Genomic DNA, 23,232 nt, shown 5'->3' on the forward strand with positions numbered 1-23,232 from the left:
AAATGATAATAATATCCCACACATAAAGATCACGGATCAAAGCTAGTTTCGTATAATTTATTAATTACTATTTAAATGTAGCTTTTTATATTATATGAACAACGACAACGATTACTACGATAAACCAGAGAGAGAGAGAGAGAGAGTGAGAATAGAGTGACCACTGACTGAAAAGCTTATACTTAAAACGATAATATCCTCTTCAAATCGTTGCGAATATAAGGTTGTGCGTTCGTTGTTGGTTCGATTAATTGAGGAATGAAATGACTTTAAACAGGATTGGATTTCTCACAACTCAGGATATCCCAGTTATGGCCAGGTATCGCTTTAAAAAGAAAATGAAATACTAACCAGTCGCGCTTGTCGCGCTTAACCACACTATAGAGATGACAACAAAAGAAAACAATTTAAACATGATTATATTAATGAATATTTTTTATATGATAACTGTATTTATGTATGTACTAAAACACAGTGGGACAAAAGTCTGCATTTTATATTTTTTATACCGTCGGCTGATGTTCGTACGTATGTAGAAAGGTGTGTTCAGCTGTTTTATTGTTATTTCTTTAATTGTAAAATATGCAAATTTTACTATAAAAATTAAACGTTATCAATTATTATTATCAAAGTAATTTTATTGTGTCCTTAATTATCACTACAAATTTTTAACTTTTGGTTGAGAAATGTAGATTTTTATTTTTATGTAAATTTTAGGTACCTAAACAATAGATATCTACTTGACAACTACAGAAGAAAATATAAATATTATGAGAATGAAATAATGAATGAATGAATGAGTATTATTTGCATTATACAATATAGGAAATAATCATGAACGATCTGAGATATATTCTCAATATAATTCCATTATCCCTTTTAATTTTTTTTTTTAAATAATATCATGATCATTTTTCAATGTCATCAGGTTTTTATTCAAATTTTTATGAAAAACTAGCTTTTCTCCACGATTTCGTTAGCGTTATCGCGATATGTTTAATGACTGAAATAAAAAGTATTCTGTATGCTTTTTCTCTTCATAAATATATAAGTAAAGTCGTTAAGAGTTCAAGAGGTAACAAACAAACTCGCTTTCACATTTATAATATTAGTAAGAATTCAGAACGTGGAAAAATAAAAGACGACTTAATGTGAAAATTTTTACTTTTTTTAGAGTTTACTTGATTTAAGGTTATTGACCAAAAAATTTGAACCTTTTTGGAAAAAGTTTAAAATTGACAGATTACTTTAGAAAAGTGCTTGTTGCGTGAGTGGATCAAGTACCATGTAATGTAAATTACATTTCCCGCGCTTAGTCTCTCATTTGGGCCGTTGTGTGTATGAGTCATGGCTAGTATAGCCAGCTCAGCTCTGCCCAGAAGTACAAAAGCTACTTGGGATCTTCACAGGCCTCACGGAGTGACCTCACTGTTCCGAGGATTTCTAATTGTTGAGGGGTCACAGTTTCACTTTCCAGGATTACGTGAACAGTCCTTTCTTCGGCACCAAAACAGTCTCAACATAGAGGTCTGTCTGTGGCTCCTATTGTGTATAATTGTTTGTTTAATGGACAATGGCCCATTATTGTCCCTATCATTGTTTTAAGGTTTTTCCTGTCTAGATATAATAAATGTTCTGATAGTCGTTTATTCAATGTTGGCACGGCTAATTTTAATTGTCTGCAGTCAGTATCCTATGAACATCATGTTCAAAACTACGAGAACGGAAGCGAAAACGGAAGAAGTGGATACGGGCCTGCCACCTTCGTTCCAGAACTCCTTTTAGCTAGTTCGTCTGCGGCATCGTTATCATAAGATCCACTGTGCCCCCTTATCCACTGAAGGATAACTCAATTATTAAATTTCTTATCCAGTGCCCGGTGGCATTCGATTATTAATTTTTTATTTGTCTTGTTGTTCCGTAATACTTTCAATATCGCTGCGCTATCAGATAAAAGTCTAATGCCAATATCATTTATTTGTAGCTAATGTAAAGTAGCAGCAGCCTCAGTTATTACTACACATTCGCATTCGAATATTGACCTGTGTTCGCCAAGCGGTACGTGTATGATTTTATTAAGGTTTAAGTAAAAGACTCCTACTCTTGAACGGCTCTTAGTTTTGGGGTCATCGGTATATATGCGTAATTCATATACTCCAGATTGGTCCTTTTCCTCTTATTTGTTTTCGATAGTTTTTGTTGAATATATAATGACAGTCCTGTCACACGGAGCCGCAGTGATTTATATTCGATGATCAAGTGCCATATCTGAACTGTTTTATTGGTCTATTTGAAAAACTCTTCTTCATAAAAGAAAAACATTAAAAACTTCACGGGTTTCTCGAAGTTCATGCAGCATTTTATCTTTAGTTTATAATATATAAAGCTGCAATTCATATCACTCATTGAAGTAGTCGTTCATTCTGTATTATATAGATATGAGGTAGCGATGAAAAACTCAAGTCGACGGGCTGATCACGAGAAAAATCTGAAAGTTGAGAAATCTAAGATTGCGGATCAAAATGGCAGCGTAACTTTGAAACTATCGGTCCGTTTGATTTCATTTTAACGCCTATTCGTGGTAATTTATTTTGGTATAAAAGAGAAAAATTAACATTCGATGATTCAAAAGTAGGCTATAATTTGTTTATGATAAAATTATGTATTTTTTTTTATTTCGGCATATCAAAAGAGAATTCCTTCTCTATTATTCTGTGACCGGAGGTTGTCCACAACTTCACAATTTCTGTTGTATCAATAGACTTAGGAGCAATGGTAATGGACGGCACAGAAAATGATACACAATTTTAGTATAAAAAGACATTAATATTGGAAAAAACAAATAAATAATAAAATAAAAAAAACATAATATAAAATAAATAAATAAATAAAACAAATTTAATAATGAAATAGGAAAAAGCAAATAATAAAGAAACAAAATAAATAAATCATAAATATAATCACTATAACAAATAAAATCATAATAAATATTAATTAATTAATTATAATAAATATAATTAATTAATTAACCACAGCAAATTAAACTTACTAAAAACAAGCAGAAAAATATCTATACAATCTGCAAGCTTATTATAGTGCAAATAATTCATTTAAACCGTAGGCCATAACCAATCAACGGTACTGTAGTTAGAATCTACATTGGCATAAATATTTTATTTGTAAATTTTTGAAATCTAATTGGCACTAGCACCATACGGAAAATATTTCCTTACACACATAATTATTTAATTAACAAATACTTATTTAATTATGTGCTTTTACATATTTATGTGTTTTATTTTTTATTGTGTTAGTATTTTTAAAAAACTTGGAATAACAAACAAAAAAAAAAAAACAGTAAAATAGGGGTCACAATTTTTTTATTAGCACGTTTATTTATAAATAAATTATAGTATACAGGTGAAACCAAAATTAATGGTTTCTTTTTAAAACAATTTTTTTTCTGAAGAAATATCCGTCGTAAAACGATAAAAAGATCTTGAGCCATTCACGGTAGCAACAGCATCATGGTTAATGCAGTTATCAAATCAAGGAAGTTCAAAATTTTTTATCATTATTCAATCTATATTTTTTAACGTCATCATCATCAGCTATTAACTGTCCACTGTTAAACAGAGGCCTTCTTCATAAGGCAGCTTTTGCGAGTAGTGACCACGTTTAACGGGCGGGTCGGTAACCGCAGTTAGGCTTTTGGTTACGTTTTAAAAGGAACGCTGCTGCCCATTCCTCGTCCTTCTTCTTTTTATTTCTTTTGTTCAGTAATAATCTCAATTTCAATCTGTATACTTTTACATTAGTTTAATTCTTTTTGCAGTCCGAATTAGGAACGCAGATGCCATTCAACCTGCCATATCCTTTATTGCAGCGACACTTAGGGAAACATTGTAGTATGACTCCAATCCGTCCGACAATATTACATGTTCCATCTGCTTTCAATGCACCGCAATTGTCGGTACAGTATGGTGGGCATGGATCATAGTGTTCGTTCTCTCCAGGGCAGTCGAATGGTGCTGAAAATAATAACAGAAATGGTATCTATATTTATAGTTCATTAAGTCTAACATCAAACAGCAAGCGATGCTTCAACATCAACAAGTCCATGTGATTTCATATTATAGTTTTTGATTATTTTTCAACTGATTTCAAAAAGAAGGACGTTTTCAATTCGGTTGTATTTTTTTATGTTTGTTACTTCATAACTCTAGTTTTAAACCGATTTGGATTTTTTGATCTGAAAGTATATACTCGTACGTACAAATTGGGCCCATAAACATTTTATCAAAATCAGTTCACTTTAATTTTTAAATTAATATTGTTAGTTTTGTCACAATTAAAGTTTTTTTTTTTTTTATTGATAGGGAGCAGACGGTCGCCCGTGAAAACTGCCGATGCCTACTCTATTGGACAGATTGAGAATATATAATTGGGGGTAGAGTGCAAGTTAAAGGACATAGGATAAGATCAACTAGTTTATTATGTAGGTAAATATCTAGATTGAAACTTACGATAAGCTCTAGTTGGTATGCACGTTCCGTTCTCAGCTCGTCGGTAGTTGAAAGCACACTTGCAGCCTGGTACGCAGCTTTCGTCATTGTCTTCACCACTCTTCGTATTACTTTTGCATTCATTTTTTTCATCAGCTGATTTCGGGCATGAGTCGTATGTACAATTCTTTGGACAAGAAACTTCGATCTCTTTGTATCCACATGCTGTAACATAATAAAATTATTTAGTTGATGTAAAAATGTAATAATATAACAAAAAACCGTCTGATATAATCTTTTCTAATATAATAATATCTCTTCCAATGATCTGAGTGTTCCGTGATAACATTACCATCCATTCACGCCCATTTTCGGATCTCTCTTTTTACCTCTAGCTGTTCGAACTAAATGCCAGAAAAGCTTTTGATTAGCTCGAAAATTTCTAGAGAATTTCCTTTCATACTCATCCTTACATTCCTCTTTCTTTTTGTAACTAATTCTTTAACTTTCTTTTTCATTACATCATACTTCTCTTTTGCAATTTTTTCAATGTCACTTACATTACCTTGCATTCTCTTATTAGCTCTGGTAGCTAACAAATCCATCCATGCCTTTTTCTTTAGAGCCACCATTTCTTTCACTTCGCCATCCCACCATACATTCATTCTCATCTTAACATCCTTCCTCTTACTTACACCACAAACTTGAGTAGCTATAGCTAGCTAGCTTGGGGGTAGAGTGCAAGTTAAAGGACATAGGATAAGATCAACTAGTTTATTATGTAGGTAAATATCTAGATTGAAACTTACGACAAGCTCTAGTTGGTATGCACGTTCCGTTCTCAGCTCGTCGGTAGTTGAAAGCAAATATATGGACAATATATTCGAGACAGAGTTGGAGACTATACAAAAGTCGATTGCTTGGGTACCTCTGTCCCATTCGTGTTTCTACCGTGAAGCAGTTGTGTTTGCATGACTGTGTTTCGGTATGAAGGGTGGGATGTGGCGTGAATTTACAGGGTACAGAGGAATAACATCTGAGTCCTCAGGAATGGCAACGCATGGGAGGTATCATGGACGAAACAGTATACTCTGTTATATCCATGGCACCGCTCATGTCTATAGGCGACGGTTACTACTTTCCATCAGGTGGACCGTCAGCTTGTTCGCCATTCTAAGTTGTATAAAAAAAATCCTCTTTCTATAAAGAATTTTATGCCCTATTGCCTGACAGCTTTATGACACCATGAAATTCTGTATACACGTCTCTCTTTTTCATAATTATATTTCATTTATTTATTCATATTTTATAATACATAAAAAGTAACATACTGCAAACTTATTTTAGGTATTGAACTGTTTTAACACTTTCATTCAAATTGGGAATGTAGTGTAAAAGAAAAAAGAAAGAGACAAAAAAGTTCAATAGCTGAAATAGGTTTATGAGACGGTTGACGTTTTTATGAATAAGAGGGATACTATATAGGATAGAAAAGGACGTTGGCTACTATTTATTCAGGTTTAAAGGGACCCTATTGTGGGGCGTCTCGTCTTATTTATCACTAGCGGCCCGACCCGGCGTCGCACGGGTGGACATTTTTAACATTTCTCTTCACTGCTTTGGTTCTATTGATCGTAGCGTGATTGAAGGTATACTATAACCTGCCCAGGAGTATGAAGAATAATTGTACCAAGTTTCGTTAAAATCCGTCGAGTAGTTTTTGTTTCTAGTATAACGAACATACGGACGGACAGAAAAATATTTACTAATTGCATTTTTGGCATCAGTATCGATCACTAATCACCCCCTGTTATATAATAGTTATTTTGGAAATATATTTCATGTACAGAATTGAACTCTCTACAGATTTATTATAAGTATAGATTATTATTATATTTATTTATTTACCTATTTTATTTATCAATCTAACATATTCCTGTTACGAAATATGTTCATTGAATGTATCGCAACTAAAAACTAGTACTTAACCATACTAAACGAGAACCACATTATAATAATGAATGTACTCACCATCATATATTTAAATATTGCGTTCGATTAATACATATATTGTTTCAAGTAATCAATACAATTCAAACCACATATCATATCACAATATCATAAAATTATAAAACTTTTAACTCAAATGAAAACTGAGAAACTTGAGAAGAAATCATGTAAATAAACCGCAAATTTACCATTACGCTTAGTGTCCCGTTAGCGAAGTGTAATTGGTTTTAAATGTTTAGGCATTTGAAATTAATTTCATTTTATACGGCATTCTCTGAGACAAAAAAAAGTGAGATTTAAAAAAAGAATCTTGGAAATGCGAAACGTAAGGCGAGGCTACACGAAATAGTCTCTACTTGGAATATAATTATAAATAGACCACATTTGTGCACGCAGCACGTAAACAAATAAATTTTAATCTAAATTCCTAATTATATATTTAGTGCATATTATTTAACATCGTTATTGCTAGCAACATGTTAAGTCGACATTTTTATATTATGTATAATTTTTTTTGTTATATATTCCATCATATAGAATTCAGATTTCTAAGACTTCGACAATTTTCATTGTTGCTCAAACACTGTCGTTATAATATTTTTCTCTTTTTTTACTATTTACAGTTATCACAGTGTTTTCACTCAGGAATATTATTTTATTCAAAGTTCTTTCATATCTTATCAGCTATTTAATAATACCTGGAATTATCCAGGTATTATTGTTGACAGAAAAGTTCATAATAAACATAATTTAACTTATATTACAAAGATTTTGGAAATAGAATGAATACAATTTATAAGTATTTTGTAGTCATTACAATTTCGCGGGCGATGGTACTCAATGTACATCGATACGGAGTTTTTTTTTTAATGGGTGATAATGGAATGGTACCCCGTCTGCGCTATCGGTATACGCTGGCGGGTCACCAGTGGGGGATGATTGGTGAGGATGAAAAGGCAGGCCAGTTAGCCCATCGTGACGAATTCAACGATAAATTAATCACGATGGTTTCCAGGTGAAACCGCATGAGGGTCGACCTGACAGGGTATATTGATAGCAACTATTCCATTACTAACAATCCCTTCGATAGGGCATCGATACCAAGAGTCTCTATCTGTATAATTTAAGACCACAGTATAAGGATTCTAATAGTTCTTTATACTGTTTATTATTTTATGCGTGCTTTAATCAGCTGTTAAAATAAATTAAAACTTTCCTATATAATATAAGGATGACGCAAAGAATTATTAAATATTATTGAAAACAACTAATTACAAATTCTGTTTTGGATAAACATGAAAATATTTGCTTTTGTATGTATCACTAGCTGTTAATCCACGGAGGCGGAGTCCGCGGCTCCGCCCGCGTGAATACCCGAATGGGGGGAAAGGATTGTTAGCAACGCGGACTACCAGTCCTATTGTTAGCATTATATCCTGTCAGGTCAACCTCCACGTGGCCCCTCCTGGAAACTATCGTGCTGAATTCCAGGTTTATTTATCATGATAGGTTATCATCAGGCGTAATATCAGGAATGGAAACGCATGAAGGGTATCATGGGCGAAACAGTATATTCTGTTCAAGTCTACTACTACTACTACTCTTCTTCTACTACTACTACTACTACTAGTCTTAAGTGACGGTTACCACTTTCCATCAGATGGGCTGTCAGCTTGTTAGCCATTATAAGTTGTATAAAAAAAAGCTTTAAATAATAAATAGTTATTACAAACAAAATAGTAATTCACTTTTTTAAATTAAGGAATTTGCATATCAATTGATTTTTTTGTCACTCTTTTTATTCCTTATAAAAATTTACCAATTTAATGAGCTTCAAGGTTATGTACAAGGTAAGGTTACTACTTTCCATCAGGTGAGCCGTTAGCTTCTTTGTATTTTAAATTTTTTTTATACAACTTAGAATGGCAAACAAGCTGACGGCCCACCTGATGGAAAGTGGTAACCGTCGCCTAAAGACATGAGCAGTACCATGGACATAACAGAGTATACTGTTTCGCCTATGATACCCCCATGCGTTACCATTCCTGAGGACTCAGGTATTATTCCTCTGTACCCTGTAAATTCACGCCATATAACCGAAACACAGCCATGCAAACATAACTGCTTCACGGTTGAAACACGAATGGTACCCAAGCAAACGACTTTTGTACAAAGTCTCCCTCTGGTAAACATAAAAAAATTATTAGGTTTGTCATACTTTTCCATAGAACAGTCACCCTAAAGGAATGATCATTTATAAATTAACCATTATTTAGAAATAAATTTCTAAATAAAGGTTCAAACCTTAAAATTGCCCAAAATTTAACAATGAATTTTTTGAGGGACACTTTATCCCACTAGCTGTATCCCACAGTTTCACTCGTGATCATATCGTGATGTCGAATAGCTTATAACTTGAGCGATGAAATAAAAAAATATTTTTAAAATCTAAGTGGTTTTTCCAGAGATAAGTGCGTTCAAATGTCCTGCTGTATAACGCATTGTGTTCTGAAGAATTCTTCAATATGATACATACAGTCAATTTGCACCATCGTACGCTCCCATCAGCAGGGAATCCATCCTCACACTTTAGACCCAGAATTGTCACGAACAGTGTGATTTCAGAGGATTTTCCACTCGTGAACACACAGGTTGGGGAATGATGTTGGACTTACCTATTCGGACAACTTGTTCCAGGTATACATACTCGTCAACAACTTCGAGCGTAGTGTTCTCAATTATGACCGTTACAGGCGTGACGTGGACATAAGATATGATTTTAGTCTTGACTATGTTCATCTTAAGACCTACTTATTTTATACTGGGGGGAAAAGGATTGTTAGCAATGGAGTTTGACAGCCCCATTGCTAGCAATATACCTTATTAGGTCGACCTCCACGTGGGTCCCCCTGGAAACCATCGTGAACAATTCTTGTTGAATTCGTCACGATGGGCTAACTGACCTACTTCATCCTCACCTATCATTCTTCACTGGTGCCCCGCCGGAGTACACCGATAGCGCGGGTGGGGTTACCATTCCATTATCATCCATTAAAAAAAAACTTATTTTATACTTAAATATTAGATAATTATTAGATATTAATCTTATCGACTGGTATCCCAATGGAACGACGCGAACGTATTTTAGCTGAAAAATAATTTAAATTAAAAAATATAGAAAATAAAAACATCATTTCAAATTTTACTAAAAGCGTGAAAACTATGTGAACACATCCTAAATGCGGTGTATGGTTAAAATTACAGCTGGAATAATACAATAAAAAAAAAAATGTTAAGAACAAGAGTCATTTTCGTTCCAGTAAAATTAATTATTAAATTTAAAGCATTATTAAATTGTCATTATTTATGATTTTACCGCCAAATGTGTGCGTTAATGATATTTAATATAAGTACCACTTTGGTTGTCAAATGTTGTTTTTGATTTCTATCTATATGTCAAATATTTTTTTCTCTAAATCGATACAATTTCTTCACTTTTTTAACCAGTGTAACTTGTCGATTTTCGTTACGATTTGCGCTTGACTTCTCTTATCCTCTATTTTGCTACCTTCGTTGACAATTTTTATTGTATTCAACTGTCAAAAAATTAACTAAATTTCTCTAAGCTTATTACTCTTTTCACCAAGTATTTGGTTTTCCAAGATTTCATGAATTGTTTATTTTTTTAAGAAGTTACTGTGTTTGTTATTTCTGACAATTGTTTCCACTTCATTCAGAAGTCTTCTTCAAGGGGCGTACGACGCTGTGGGTTACAGCGTCTCGCCTCGAATTGCGAGCTGCAGCTCGCAGAGCCCGTGAAGATGGGGACAATGCGCTGTATGCTGCCTAAAGAAGATTTCTAAATCACGTCGTAAAAATGTAATATAGCATTGTAAGAAACGACAAGCACAGTAAGTTCATAAAATTTCCGTTTTACATGTAAATAGAAAACTATTTCTCCAAAATTAGTGAAAAAAGTAACCAATCGGGTAACGCTGCAGTATCTATATAAGATGTGCTTGCTATTCTTCTTGGAGAAATCTGCTTTTAGGCTTAAAAGTTTTTTAGGCTTACACTGTAATGTTTATATAGTCTGCAGTGTCATCATTACTATTAGTAAAATATGAATATCTTTGAAAAGTTTTAAAATGTTTAATCAGCATTCGGAATCATCATCATCATATCAGCCTTTAACTGTCCACTGCTGAATATAAGCCTCCCATTTGGGGGGTTGTGCCAGTAGCTGCCACATTTGGTAGGCGAATTGGCAACCGCATTTAGGCTTTGGAGATGTTTTAAGAGGGACGCTGCTGTCTATCATTCGCCTTCCCTTGGTTGCCTCTCACGACACCCACGGGAAAGGGGTCGCCTATTCTATAACCGGGACCACACGGCCATAATTAAGATAGAAACTAGAAAAAAGTAATCATCAGTATCAGTACTTAAATCAAAATATGGAAATACTTACGACAGTCTTTTATCGGTATACATTTGCCGTTGACATCCCTTGCATAACCGTCTTCACAGTAGCACTTGTCATTACATCTTATATTAATGATGGGACAGTTTGTTTTATTCTGTATATGTAAATCTGCACATACATTATCGCAGGCTCCACCACACTCGTAGTATTCGTGTCCACCGTTACAAATTAGGACTGCATGTGAAAAATATTGTTAGTATCCTATTATTATAATAAAATTGTAACTTTGAGACAACTTGAGAGATATTTGAGAAAAATTTATAAGTATGAGGGTTCTTAATAAGATTTACCAGAGGGAGACTTTGTACAAAAGTCGATTGCTTGGGTATATCCCATTCGTGTTTCTACCGTGAAGCAGTTGTGTTTGCATGGCTGTGTTTCGGTTTGAAGGGTGGGATATGGCGTGAATTTACAAGGTACAGAGGAATAACACCTGAGTCCTCAGGAATGGCAACGCATGGGGGGTATCATGAGCGAAACGTTATACTCTGTTATGTCCATGGTACTGCTCATGTCTATAGGCGACGGTTACCACTTTCCATCAGGTGGGCCGTGAGCTTGTTTGCCATTCTAAGTTGTATAAAAAAAAGACTTGTAGTGGCGAAAACAGTAGTTTTTAGTAGTTTTATCTATCTATTTGTCTGTATGTTTGTACCGGCATTCCTGAAGATTTAACTTAAAAAATGATGAATGTTCTATCTTGATACACAATCTATAAGTGGTCTATTGCTTGGTTTGTATTATATTGCATGAAATGTAGTAAGTAAAATGCTAGTTTATATATAAATTTGACTAGCTATCATTGATCTAAAACATTGTAGTGATGTAATTATCGTTATTTATTTGACGATGAAGTAAAAATGTGAATGCCACCACTCATTTTCATATAATAAGAGGCAACTAAAGAATATAGAGTCGATTCATCTAAGCCATTAATACGTTCTCAAATAACTGCAATTACGGAAAGTTTTTTTTCTCACTTTATTCTGTATAATTATGAGTAAGATTAGATTTACCCAGTCTTTATCTTACATATTACCTATATATTTTGTAGATTAATCAAGTAAAGGCACTAGCTAAGTACCTACATATACTATAAATAAAACTCTATAATAAATTATCTCGTTGACGTACAAATAGTCTATTAATAACAGTCCATTTCAATAGAACTTAATGAAAGTATAAACAATCAAATAACTACCCGACTATAATAATAATTAAGACTGTATTCCACAAAAACAAAACAGGCTTCAATTATGGCAAAGTCAATTATTTTGATTTAAAAACTACTGAACCAATGTTAAAATATCTGTGACATAAATCTGTAAGCATATATCTGTAAACTCATAAAAGAATTTTCGAAATCTGTTTACAACTAAGAGTTATGAGGTAACATACATAAAAAAAAATACAATCGAATTGAGAACCTCTTTTTTAAATCGATTGAAAACTGCTGATAACTATATACAAACCATATTTCGATTAGTTGATTGAATATTTAAATTTGTATTTGTATTAATATCATTTAGATAGTACTACTGTGATAGTTGCAACAAAACTTGATTACCTTTTTATTAAGTTCTGTTGGAACAGAATATTTAAAAAAATGACATTTATCGTTATCTAATCTTCAAGTTTTTTCGTTTGATACCCGTATTAATAGGGTTGACAAAATACACACCATCCGCCATTTTGTGGCGACGGCCATTTTGTGAATATTACAATAATGAGTATTGAATATTGCATTGTCATCAGAACAAATATGTAGTGTATTCAAAATTTTAGGTCAATTATATGTCAAAAAATGATTTAGATTCAGCTTACAAGATTTGACCTAAACCACAGATATTATAATAATATATTAGTACCTAAATTAACAACATTGCAAACTTTTCATTAAAAAAAATGTAATAATATGAAGACATAAATTGTTCAAAATTATCATTATATTATTATGTCTGACGTAGACAGAGTGTGGAACTATATTATTCACATTATGTTTAGCCGTAACAAAGTAAATACTTGTTTACATATTTTATTAGAATTATAATGAATTCCAATATTATAAACAAGTATTACCAAACAGCTGTTAAAACCAGTTGCTATCGTTAAGTTTTTCAGTGCTTCATTTTTAGGTAAAACTTCTCAATCTGACTGTATTTTTGAGTGTGTCAACTTTTATGATAATTCTTTATCCACATTAAAAAATTATTAAGACTAAATGTATGTATATATATCGTATATATATATATATATATATATATATATATATATATATATATATATATATATATATATATATATATATATATATATAATGAGGCTATTATACTCTGTTAGTATCAATCCCTTTCTCCCGTACGTACGTACGTAGTACCTTATACTACGTTTATGGTATAACTCAGTGCAGGGAAAGTACTTTATACTGTGATTATAGTGAGCATATTTTTTATTTTTATATTTATAACTTATAAATAAAAAAGCTATTATTTTTTTAAGAATAATATTCAATTCTATCATTAGTAAAATAATGAAATCTCACCTATGCTACTGCTTACTAGTACACAATAACACCATAGACATAAATATAATAAGCACTTCATTGCGTATAGTCTTGCAACTCAGGAATGAAACAAATGAGAATTCTCGTGGCCTTTTTATCACGTTTTTATTTATACATCGTGCACCTATATTAGGTATATATAAAAACATGATGAGTCCAACTTGGTATTTACGATAATTATTTTTGTCATAAATTGATAGTAATACTGTTATAGTATTATAACTTTTTATTTTGCATTTGCCTATCTACAATGTTACATACATATTACTTTAAACTGCATTCAATTGATTGTACGTATTAGCGATTTTGTTATATCTTATTTTTATTTATGAAAATCTGTATTTGTCTGTTTTCTTATATAATAAAAAATAAAATTAATAGTGTAATTATTATAGCGAATAATATAATTGGTGATTGAAAAGATGGATGTATGGATGTTTGTTGCTCTTTCATGCAGAAACTACTAAACAGATTTGCACTTAAGATACTTTATGTACTTACTAATTCACACGGGTGAAGCCGGGGGGCACATAGCTAGTATAAACTAATATTAAGTCTAAAGAGGAAACATTTGATGTTATTTTGTAATAGATAAACTAAAAAAGCTGACGGTCCACCTGATGGAAAGTGGTAACCGTCGCCTATAGACATGAGCAGTACCATGGATATAACAGAGTATACTGTTTCGCCCATGATACCCCCCATCATCCGCTGTACTATTATCAGAAAATTTAAATATTTATCGTTACTCGGTCGCATGTTACCAACAGAAATATAAAGATTTAATTAAAACAATAACAAATAGATATAATTTAGTGTAAATAGTAGTGACTAGTAGTGTACCTACTCTGAATGCAATGTAGATGGATCATGTTCACCATATCAGTCATTAATTGTCCACCCCAAAACATAGGCCTTTTCCATAAGGGAGAGTTTTCACGTTTAACAAGTGGATTGGCAACCACAATTAGACTTTTGCTGATGTTTTAAGAGCTTTTGCCCAACTCTACACCATTAAGTTCCTTTAGTCGCCTCTCACTAAACCTACGGGAAAGAAAGGCATAGTCCATTCTACCCCGAAACCACACGGCGATAGCAGTAAAATAGATAGAGAGACTGATTTGAAATATCCTATTTAATATTTTGTTTTATTAAGAGCTCTATTATAAATGTATGTATACATAATTATGTATTTATAATCGTATCTATTTTGGAAAAATGAATGACTGATTGATTGATAAGGCTTTAATCATTTTGGACAATAATATATACACTTATTTGATAACACTTTATTAGAAATTTATATAATTTTAACAAAATTAGTTAATAATTTTTTAATCATCCATAATTTTTAATACATAATATAAAAAGCAGTTTATTTCAAAATAATAACATGATCAGACACGATAGGTTTTAATGATTTACTTTTATTGATTACAGCAAATACGTTTTCAAAAATATTGAATATACATTTAGTCACTGTTGCAGTCTGCATTAGGAACGCAAACACCGTTCAATCTGCTGTATCCACTTACGCATCGACACTTTGGGAAACATTCGAGGACAATTCCAATTCTGCCGATGGTCTTGCATGTTCCGTCTGGATTTCGGACACCGCAATTGTCGGTACAGAATGGTGGGCATGGGTCGTAGTGTTCATTTTCACCAGTGCAGGCAAACGGCGCTAAAAATAATAAAGATCATAATAATAATGATGATTAATGACCGATCCATCATCACGGACAGGAAAGTTCTTGCCAACAAATCTGATATTGTAGTGTAGGATCGGGCACTCTGGAGGATGTTTTCAGTGGATGTCACCATACCGCATGACGAGAACCTCGTGAAAGTTGAAATCGAGAAGAAGAAAAAATATCTCCACTTGACTCACGGGGTGACCGAAATGTGGGGGTGGCGTCCACAGAAATCATCCCAATCCCAGGCCTGTTGATGAACGGCCTTTTCCAACCAGTTTGGAACAACATCTCAGATGGTTGGAATTCCAAGGTTCGCTTCCAAGAAAAACGTAGAAAGCGGTGCTCTTAGATACTGTCCGCATAGTACAGCGGTTTCTCTCCCTAGTGCCCTTCTGTCAGGGGTTAGTTTGCCATCTCCCCTCTTAAGTATGTAAATTTTGTTAAAGTAAAAATATAATGATAAAGATAATAAGTAATTATGTGAATCACACTAATCCAGACGATTAATGTGATTATGTGAATCTTAGTGATTGACATTCGCACAGAATGGTAACCTCACCTTTTTTATTTTTGCGCTATCGATATATGCTGGCGCAGCATCAGTGAGTGGTGATAGATGAGAATGAAACCTAGCCCATTGTGATGGATTAAACAAGCTCTAATCACAATGGCTTTCAGGGGGAACTGCGTGGAGGTCGATCTCAAAGGCAACATTGCAATTGGAATTAACGCCTTGTAATTAATTAGGGTTAACAACCCCATTACTAACTTCCCTCTCCCCCCATGGTACAGGTTTTCTCAATGGATGATAATGGAATAGTAACCCTGCTGCGCTATCGGTATATACAGGCGGGGTACCAGTAAAGGATGATTGGTGAGGATGAAGCCGACTAATTAGCCCATCGTAACGAATTCAACAATAAATCAATCACGATGGTTTCCAAGGGAAGCTGCGTGGAGATTGACCCGATAGGGTATATTGTGAGTAATGGAGTTGCTAATCACTATTACTAACAATCCCACCTCCTCTCTATGATGACGATGTAATGTCATTGCTGAAGATTATAGGATGAACTTACGGCAATCTCTAGTTGATATACATTGTCCATTGTCAGCTCGGCGGAAGTTGAAACGGCACTTGCAGCCTGCCACGCATCCACCATCACTGCTAGTATTGTTTCTACATACGTTTTGTTCATCCGCACTTTTGGGGCAATAATCGTATGTACAAGTTTGCGGGCAATCTTCTTCTACTTCGTTATTACCGCATGTTATTGCAGCTGTAAATAAATGATTAGTTCGCAGCATATTTTAATAAAGTAATCAATACATCGTATTAGTGACTCCAATAATTATAGTTGTAGCCAATGATTATAGTGAAGCAACAATCTATTCTATTTGGGTTTGAAACTAGATCTTTTATCTATCTTATTATAGCAGATTTAAATTATTCAAGCACCCATCCTGTAATGGTGAAAATAAATCTTGTTTTCCATAATTTTTTGAATTGTTCACCAATTGCTATTAAAATAAATAAGTAAATAGTATAGGACAAGCAATTTTGAGTATATAGATATTGGTTTTGTAGTGAAACAGAATACAGGTTAGACTTTAAACAGTCAATATAATAAATATATTTTTTCTAATATAATGAAATTGTAATTAGACGATATTTATGAAAAATTCATGATATTGATAAGTGCATTAGAAGCCAAAAATATATAAAAATAATTCTCACCAGCCCAGCCGGTTAATAGAATACATAATCCCAAATATAAGAGAAATTTCATTTTGAGTATGTAGATAGTTGAAATTGCTTCAAATGAACGTAAAGTAATTTTTTCGTGGCTATATATTGGCATGTTATATTTATAGTAGGGCTTTTTATTATATTTACAGCCACCTGTGTGTACAAGTTAATGAATATACAATAAAATAGTGATGAACCGCTTCGGCCATTTTTTGGTATTCGAGTATTTTTATTCAATTATCATATATTATTCTAATTTGGATCTAAGGACTCGAATAAATACCCGAATACTTGAATTTTTACACATTTGATTATGTTTTCAGTTGATTTCTGAAGCTTAATTTTAAATGAAGATAAAATATATGCAATTGTTTAATAGTTAATTGATGCTTAAATGATAAAAAATGAATGTAAAAACTAACAATAAACATGCGTCTAGTGTTAAAAAATTGTACGTACTCGAAACTTGTATGTATTCGAATATTCTGTATTCGAATTGTGTGTTTTCAATACTCGAATAATTGAGTACCTATTAGATATTCAAGGCAACCAGACTTGGCTCACCACTGTTATAAAGACGTCATTGCTTTTATCTTGTTTTATCCAGTAATTTGTCATTTATTTGAAGGTAAATTTAAGGTAAATTTATATTTTTTTATACTAAAAATAAGAACCAATCAAACTGGATGAGCGGTGACTGATACCTCTAAACGTCATCATCACCCTTAGTTCGTTAGTGGCATATATTGCCTTTCAAAAGGCTGATACAAATATAAATAGAAGAAGGGTTTTGGTCAAGATCGTGATCTTCGGGAATGAGATATCAAATATGGAGGCATACTTTTAATATTTATTTGACTTTTGAGACACAATGTTAGATTTCTTTGCGTAAATAAAGTCCCAGGTTCAATATTCGAAGGAAGACACCCGTGCACAACTGTACTTTGGAGCGTTAATTGGTTGATATGATCTAGTCCAAAATTTACTTATGATCTAGGATACGTATTTAATTCTACGTACGTCACGCGTCTTTCTCGTGAGTTTTACGACATATAAATGTAGAAAATACTTGTTTTTTTTTTAAATATCGATTCACTCTGGCTACGGTGTACTTTTCAGATGGATAACGATGTTATTGTAATTTTGATTTATATTATAATTTTTGGGAAAAATTTTAAATACGTAGTAACACGAAGCAACGAATTTTTATTTTGTAAACCCTTTATCTAACATAAATATAAAATTAATAAACATCTTACAAATATGTATATTTATTAGGATTAGAATATAACATGGTGCTAAAGTAAATTGTATTGAAGTTTAGAAACAGTTAATTTATGTTTTTTTATCACACTGATCGTAAGGCACGCATGTTCCGTTTTGCCGCCAATAGTGGTCTATACAACGACACGTTGGGGCACAAGCGATGGCTATCAAAATTGAAAACGGCGATGGACAGTCTCCGGTAGGTGTCGCTTGGCTGCAGTCATCAGTAGGACACAGTGGAGGACAGGCTACGTAATGTTCATTCGGCCTGGTGCATGTGAATGGTGCTGAAAAATAAAAAAAATTACTTTAATCTTCCTAATTTATATTAGTAATTTATTCCTAATGTATTGTTTAGTACAATTTTATTATTAAAATTGTACTAAACAATGTGATAGGTCTTAATAAAACCAACTGAGGCAAAAATAATAACTTTTAGAAATTTTGTTTGTTTGTTGGTTTATCTGCATGTTTGTTCTGACATCACCCAAAAATACTGCATCAAATTAGATGCTATTTTTACAGATATAGCTTAAAATCTGATATATGTTTTATCTCGATACACTATCTTGAAGTAGTTTATTTCATTACATTTCCTATTTCTGAAATCCACGCATACAAAGTAGACAAAAAGCTAGTAAAAAATAAATAAATATACCACTAAACATATTATTACATTCATTATCATAATCTCAGCCATTATCCGTCCACTGTTGAACAAAGGTCTCCACCATAGACTTACTGATTGACCCCATAGAGACCGATTGTCTTGAAGACTATGGTTTTTTTTATGCAACTTAGAATGGCAAACAAGCTGACGGCCCACCTAATGGTGGTGTTATGCCTTCGCACCTTACAATTTCATTACCATATCCTACCAATGAAAATAAATATGCAGACGACTTTTTTAAATCGTTGTTGTCTGGATAGCCCCTACTATGTCGTATTAGTCTAAATCTTGTCCAATATTTATTTCTCTTTACTTATTGACGATAATCTTCCTAAAGATAATAAAATAATTTGTAACTTCTAAAGGACAAATACAAATTGAAGTATCTGAAACGTTTAGGAAATGTTGTAAATTTACTGTTATTTACAATATTTCCTTAACGTTTTTCACATTATAAAACAATAATAAATTTAATTATTTCCATATCGTGACTATTGTTTATCGTTTTAACATGATATTCGTGGTAATATTAAATATTTATCTTTAAAATGTTTGTTATTATTTATACTATAAATATTAGTTTTATATAATGTATTTCTCGTGACATATGTTTATTGTTAGCATAGGTAATTCACCAACAGAACTGACTAATTATCGCGGGACATATTCGATTGCATATTGATAAATGTTCAAGGCCTGCCCGACAAAAAAAAAATAATAAATAGCCTTATAGAGTCATTCAATTAATGTTTTTTTTTAATTACAATTCTACATCAACAGAATATCTTAAAATTGGGTCCATTATGCGTTTGTTTATATTTTCATTGATTTCTATTAAAAGGCTATTTAATGATTATTCTTTTAAAAAAGATAAATACTGGCCGGTAAACAATAATTTGTATACGTATTAACGTATTACACAAACAATTATTATTACAGACTAATGAATTCATTTTTACCGTATCTTTAGTACGAAACCCTTACAAATATTTACACAGTGAAATCTACAAATAAATATTTTGTAAAAAAAATTCAAACGCATTGTCTTTATTTAACGTATATTTATTTCATTACAGTTGTTAAGATAACTTCGTTTACATAGTGTATCTCTTTCAAGAATTTTTGTTTAGTTTGTAATTAATTTTTGTTTTGTTCCTATTTTGTTTATTGTCTTAGTGTTCATGGCAATGAAGGAAGAATGAAGAATTTTAGATAATTAATAAAAATACGTCCAGACTCAAGGTTTGCCAGAGAATAATGGAATGAAGTGTTTTAGAGTTAAAGAGGACGGATCGTGTATACAACCTCATACTTCGCTTTCAAACTGGCATTAAAAACATAGGTTAAATGTCAGTCCAACTTAAGTGGTTAAGAGAAACGGGTAAATAATTTAAATGCTTGATATTGTAGTTCTCTTGTATCTCATCTACATCAGTAGGAGAACATAAAATACTACGAATGACAGAAATGTAAAACAAAAGACAATAGAAAATCATTAGAAAAGTATAAAAGGCGTATTATGATGGCCAGTAATACGCCACAGTGAGATTGTGCGAATCACATAGACGTATGGGTCCTGACAGGTGGGTAAAGATCTCCATCCAGTGGATGCCTACTAATAGACAGGGTCACTGAGGTCGGCTAAGGAAGCCACGACGTGACAACCTAAACGCATTTAAAAGGGACTACTTTGAGGTAGCACTGAACAGAAAGCTTTGAAAGGAGATGGGGAAACCTTTGCCCAGCAGTGGATCATCATGAGTTTTAACAGATATCGTATTACTTAATAAATTTGATTACCCTTTCATTAGTTCTATTGAAACACGCTATACTTACGACAATCAGATGTTGGTATACAAATTCCATTTACAGCACGGCGGTAGTTAAATTGACACCGGCATGCTGGTGCAGGACACGGGTCAGGGAAGGGACACTTTTGAGGCGCACTCTCCTTCGTGGGACAGTGTTCAGATGCGCAGTCCGTTGGACAATTGTCTAATACCTCGTTATCACCACATTCAATTTCAGCTGCGTAATAACAAAAATATTAGTGGTTTAGATGTTGTATCTCAACACTAATCACACTTTAGGGGAGAGGGGGTTGGTAATAATGCGGATTACTAGTCCCATTGCTAGCAATATATATTATTCTGTCAGGTCGACCTCCACGTGGTCCCCCTGGAAACCATCGTGCTGAATTCTAGGTGTATTCATTACGATGGGATTCGAACTTACCTGTTCGATTCGTGTTTCTACCGTGAAGCAGTTGTGTTTACATGGCTGTGTTTCTGTTTGAACGGTAGGATATGGCAGTGAATTTACAGGGTACAGAGGAATAACACCTTAGTTTTTAGGAATGATAATGCGTAGGGAGTATCATAGGCGAAACATTATACTCTATTATGGTATTGTTCCTGTCTATAGGCGATGGTACCACTTTCCATCAGGTGGGCCGTCAGCTTATTTACCCTTCTAATTTGAATAATTTTTTTTTTGATATAACAGCTAAATCTTTATGGAAAAGATTAATATGAACAAATTTTCTAGTACATTTAAGTAAAATTTTTTATAATTTTACTTTATGATGATCCATAAAACAGTAATTTCTCGAAATAATCAAATTAATGTATTACATTGAGGCAACTTTAGAAACATGACACCTTAGAATCGGCCAATTCTCTTCCCAATTGTTGATGAAAAATGATCTGTTAGCACTAAAAGTTCTGTATTTTTTCTTTAATAATATTGTAAACGTAAAAGTGAGTTTGTTCATTTGTTACCTCGTAAGTGCTTTTGTGTCTTGACCAATTTTTATCACCAACTACTCATATATGGGATGGTAAAGGACAAAGGCATTCGGTATAGTCAATTAACATATCCCGCTCACGCAGACGAAGTTACTCCTAAATTAGTATTCCTAATAATAACTGTAATTGGTATATATTGCCAAAAAACTGGGGTTATAATATTATTGAATAAATAAAAATTAAATATTAGATATCCAATACTATCGCTACTTAGCTGTGTAACAATGAAAAGAAAAAAATGTTACAGATTGGATATGTAGTGTCGCTCTTCCTAAAATACAGTATACATGTATAAAGTATTGTGTGCACTCAAATATATAAAGTAATAAAATAAAAAATACAATAATACAAAACAAATAATATAATATAATACGTATACATACCTTTTAAATACTTCAATAATAGAATTAAAAAGAATACAGTAACTTTGAACGCCATTTCAAGAATATTTGTTTCTTATATAATGGTCGTACCTGTAATGAAATAAATTAACACTTTTCTACTTCATGTTAGCCTTTTGAATAAATAATGTATTGTATACAAATATATTGTTTTAACGCCATCTTTCTATAAATAAAAGAACTGTGAAGTAACGTATACATATTATACTACAGGTAACTGTACGAAGTTTGAAAATTTGCTTTTGTACTGCTCTTTATATTTTCAAAATTTTTACATAGATGTCACGATCACAAATTATAGACTTATGACGATTATTCGTCTATACTTCATATGACGTATATACTTCATAGGGGGAAAGGGATTATTAGCAATGGAGTTTGTCAGCCATTATTACTAGCAATATGCCCTATTAGGTCGACCTCCACGTGATTCCCCCTAGAAACCATCGTGAACAATTCTTGTTGAATTCTTCACGATGGGCTAAGTCATGTCATCCCTGGTGCCCCGCCGGTGTATGCCGATAGCACAGGTGGGGTAAACCCATTAAAAATACACTTCATAATCTAAGATTACAACCTATTTATATTGGAGCCTATGCCCAGCAATATACGGTGTAAGGCCGACCTTCACGTGGTCATCCCTGTAAACAATCATGCTGAATTCTAGGTGTATTAACAACGATGGGCTAACTACCCTATCTTTTCATTCTCACCTATCATCCCTCACTGGTGCCCTGGCAGCGTATACTGTTAGCACAGGTGGGGTTATAATTCCATCATCATCCATTAAAAAAAATTGCACTTCCTATTCTAATATTCTCCTATTTGTATCTAAGTTAGCGTCTAAGTAAAAAAAAATAATGTGACTCTAAATTCAAACGGTTTTACAATTCATGAGCATTAAAAGTCATAAAAATCTTAACTGTTACAAAAACAATTGTGATATACATCAAATACAATTCAATTCATAATTTATTTGTGACATTAAAATAACAGCAATAAAATTACTAAGCATTGTTTTTTTTTTTGCAAAAATGTCGAATAAAATAGTAAAATTTTATTTATTCTTTACAGTCTTCG

At 32.7% G+C, this 23,232-nt stretch overlaps 2 protein-coding genes across 2 annotated transcripts in view; both read right to left on the reverse strand.

Moving 5' to 3' along the window:
- LOC113511802 (zonadhesin) overlaps positions 1-22,275 on the reverse strand; it is a 33,225-nt gene extending 10,950 nt beyond the window's left edge. Inside the window, exons 1-10 of the mRNA XM_052897463.1 lie at positions 22,135-22,275; positions 20,781-20,972; positions 18,346-18,561; positions 16,338-16,538; positions 15,042-15,245; positions 13,541-13,618; positions 10,984-11,172; positions 9,625-9,663; positions 4,527-4,730; positions 3,822-4,031 (exon numbers count right to left, since the gene is read on the reverse strand). Coding sequence (XP_052753423.1) covers positions 3,822-4,031; positions 4,527-4,730; positions 9,625-9,663; positions 10,984-11,172; positions 13,541-13,618; positions 15,042-15,245; positions 16,338-16,538; positions 18,346-18,561; positions 20,781-20,972; positions 22,135-22,189 — 1,588 coding nt within the window. The 5' untranslated portion in view covers positions 22,190-22,275. The remainder of the gene's footprint in view (positions 1-3,821; positions 4,032-4,526; positions 4,731-9,624; positions 9,664-10,983; positions 11,173-13,540; positions 13,619-15,041; positions 15,246-16,337; positions 16,539-18,345; positions 18,562-20,780; positions 20,973-22,134) is intronic.
- LOC113511726 (inducible metalloproteinase inhibitor protein-like) lies at positions 14,792-17,145 on the reverse strand. Its single transcript, XM_026895432.3, has 3 exons — positions 16,997-17,145; positions 16,338-16,538; positions 14,792-15,245 (listed from the first exon to the last, which is right to left on the reverse strand). The coding sequence occupies exons 1-3, from the start codon at positions 17,118-17,120 to the stop codon at positions 15,034-15,036; spliced, it is 537 nt and encodes a 178-aa protein (XP_026751233.2). The 5' UTR covers positions 17,121-17,145; the 3' UTR covers positions 14,792-15,033.
- Positions 22,276-23,232: the final 957 nt, after the last annotated feature.

Source organism: Galleria mellonella, unplaced genomic scaffold (assembly GCF_026898425.1).
Source record: "Galleria mellonella isolate WM207_F2 unplaced genomic scaffold, CSIRO_AGI_GalMel_v1 utg117, whole genome shotgun sequence".
Taxonomy (NCBI): domain Eukaryota; kingdom Metazoa; phylum Arthropoda; class Insecta; order Lepidoptera; family Pyralidae; genus Galleria; species Galleria mellonella.

What these genes read in the sequence shown, in the direction of transcription:
- LOC113511726 (XM_026895432.3), bottom strand. Translation starts at nt 17,120, where the DNA reads ATGCCAATATATAGCCACGAAAAAATTACTTTACGTTCATTTGAAGCA. An exon ending in TCTATTAACCGGCTGGGCTG is followed by an intron (nt 16,539 to 16,996) that starts GTGAGAATTATT and finishes ATTTATTTACAG; the next exon opens with CTGCAATAACATGCGGTAAT. An exon ending in TATATCAACTAGAGATTGCC is followed by an intron (nt 15,246 to 16,337) that starts GTAAGTTCATCC and finishes TATTATTTTTAG; the next exon opens with CGCCGTTTGCCTGCACTGGT.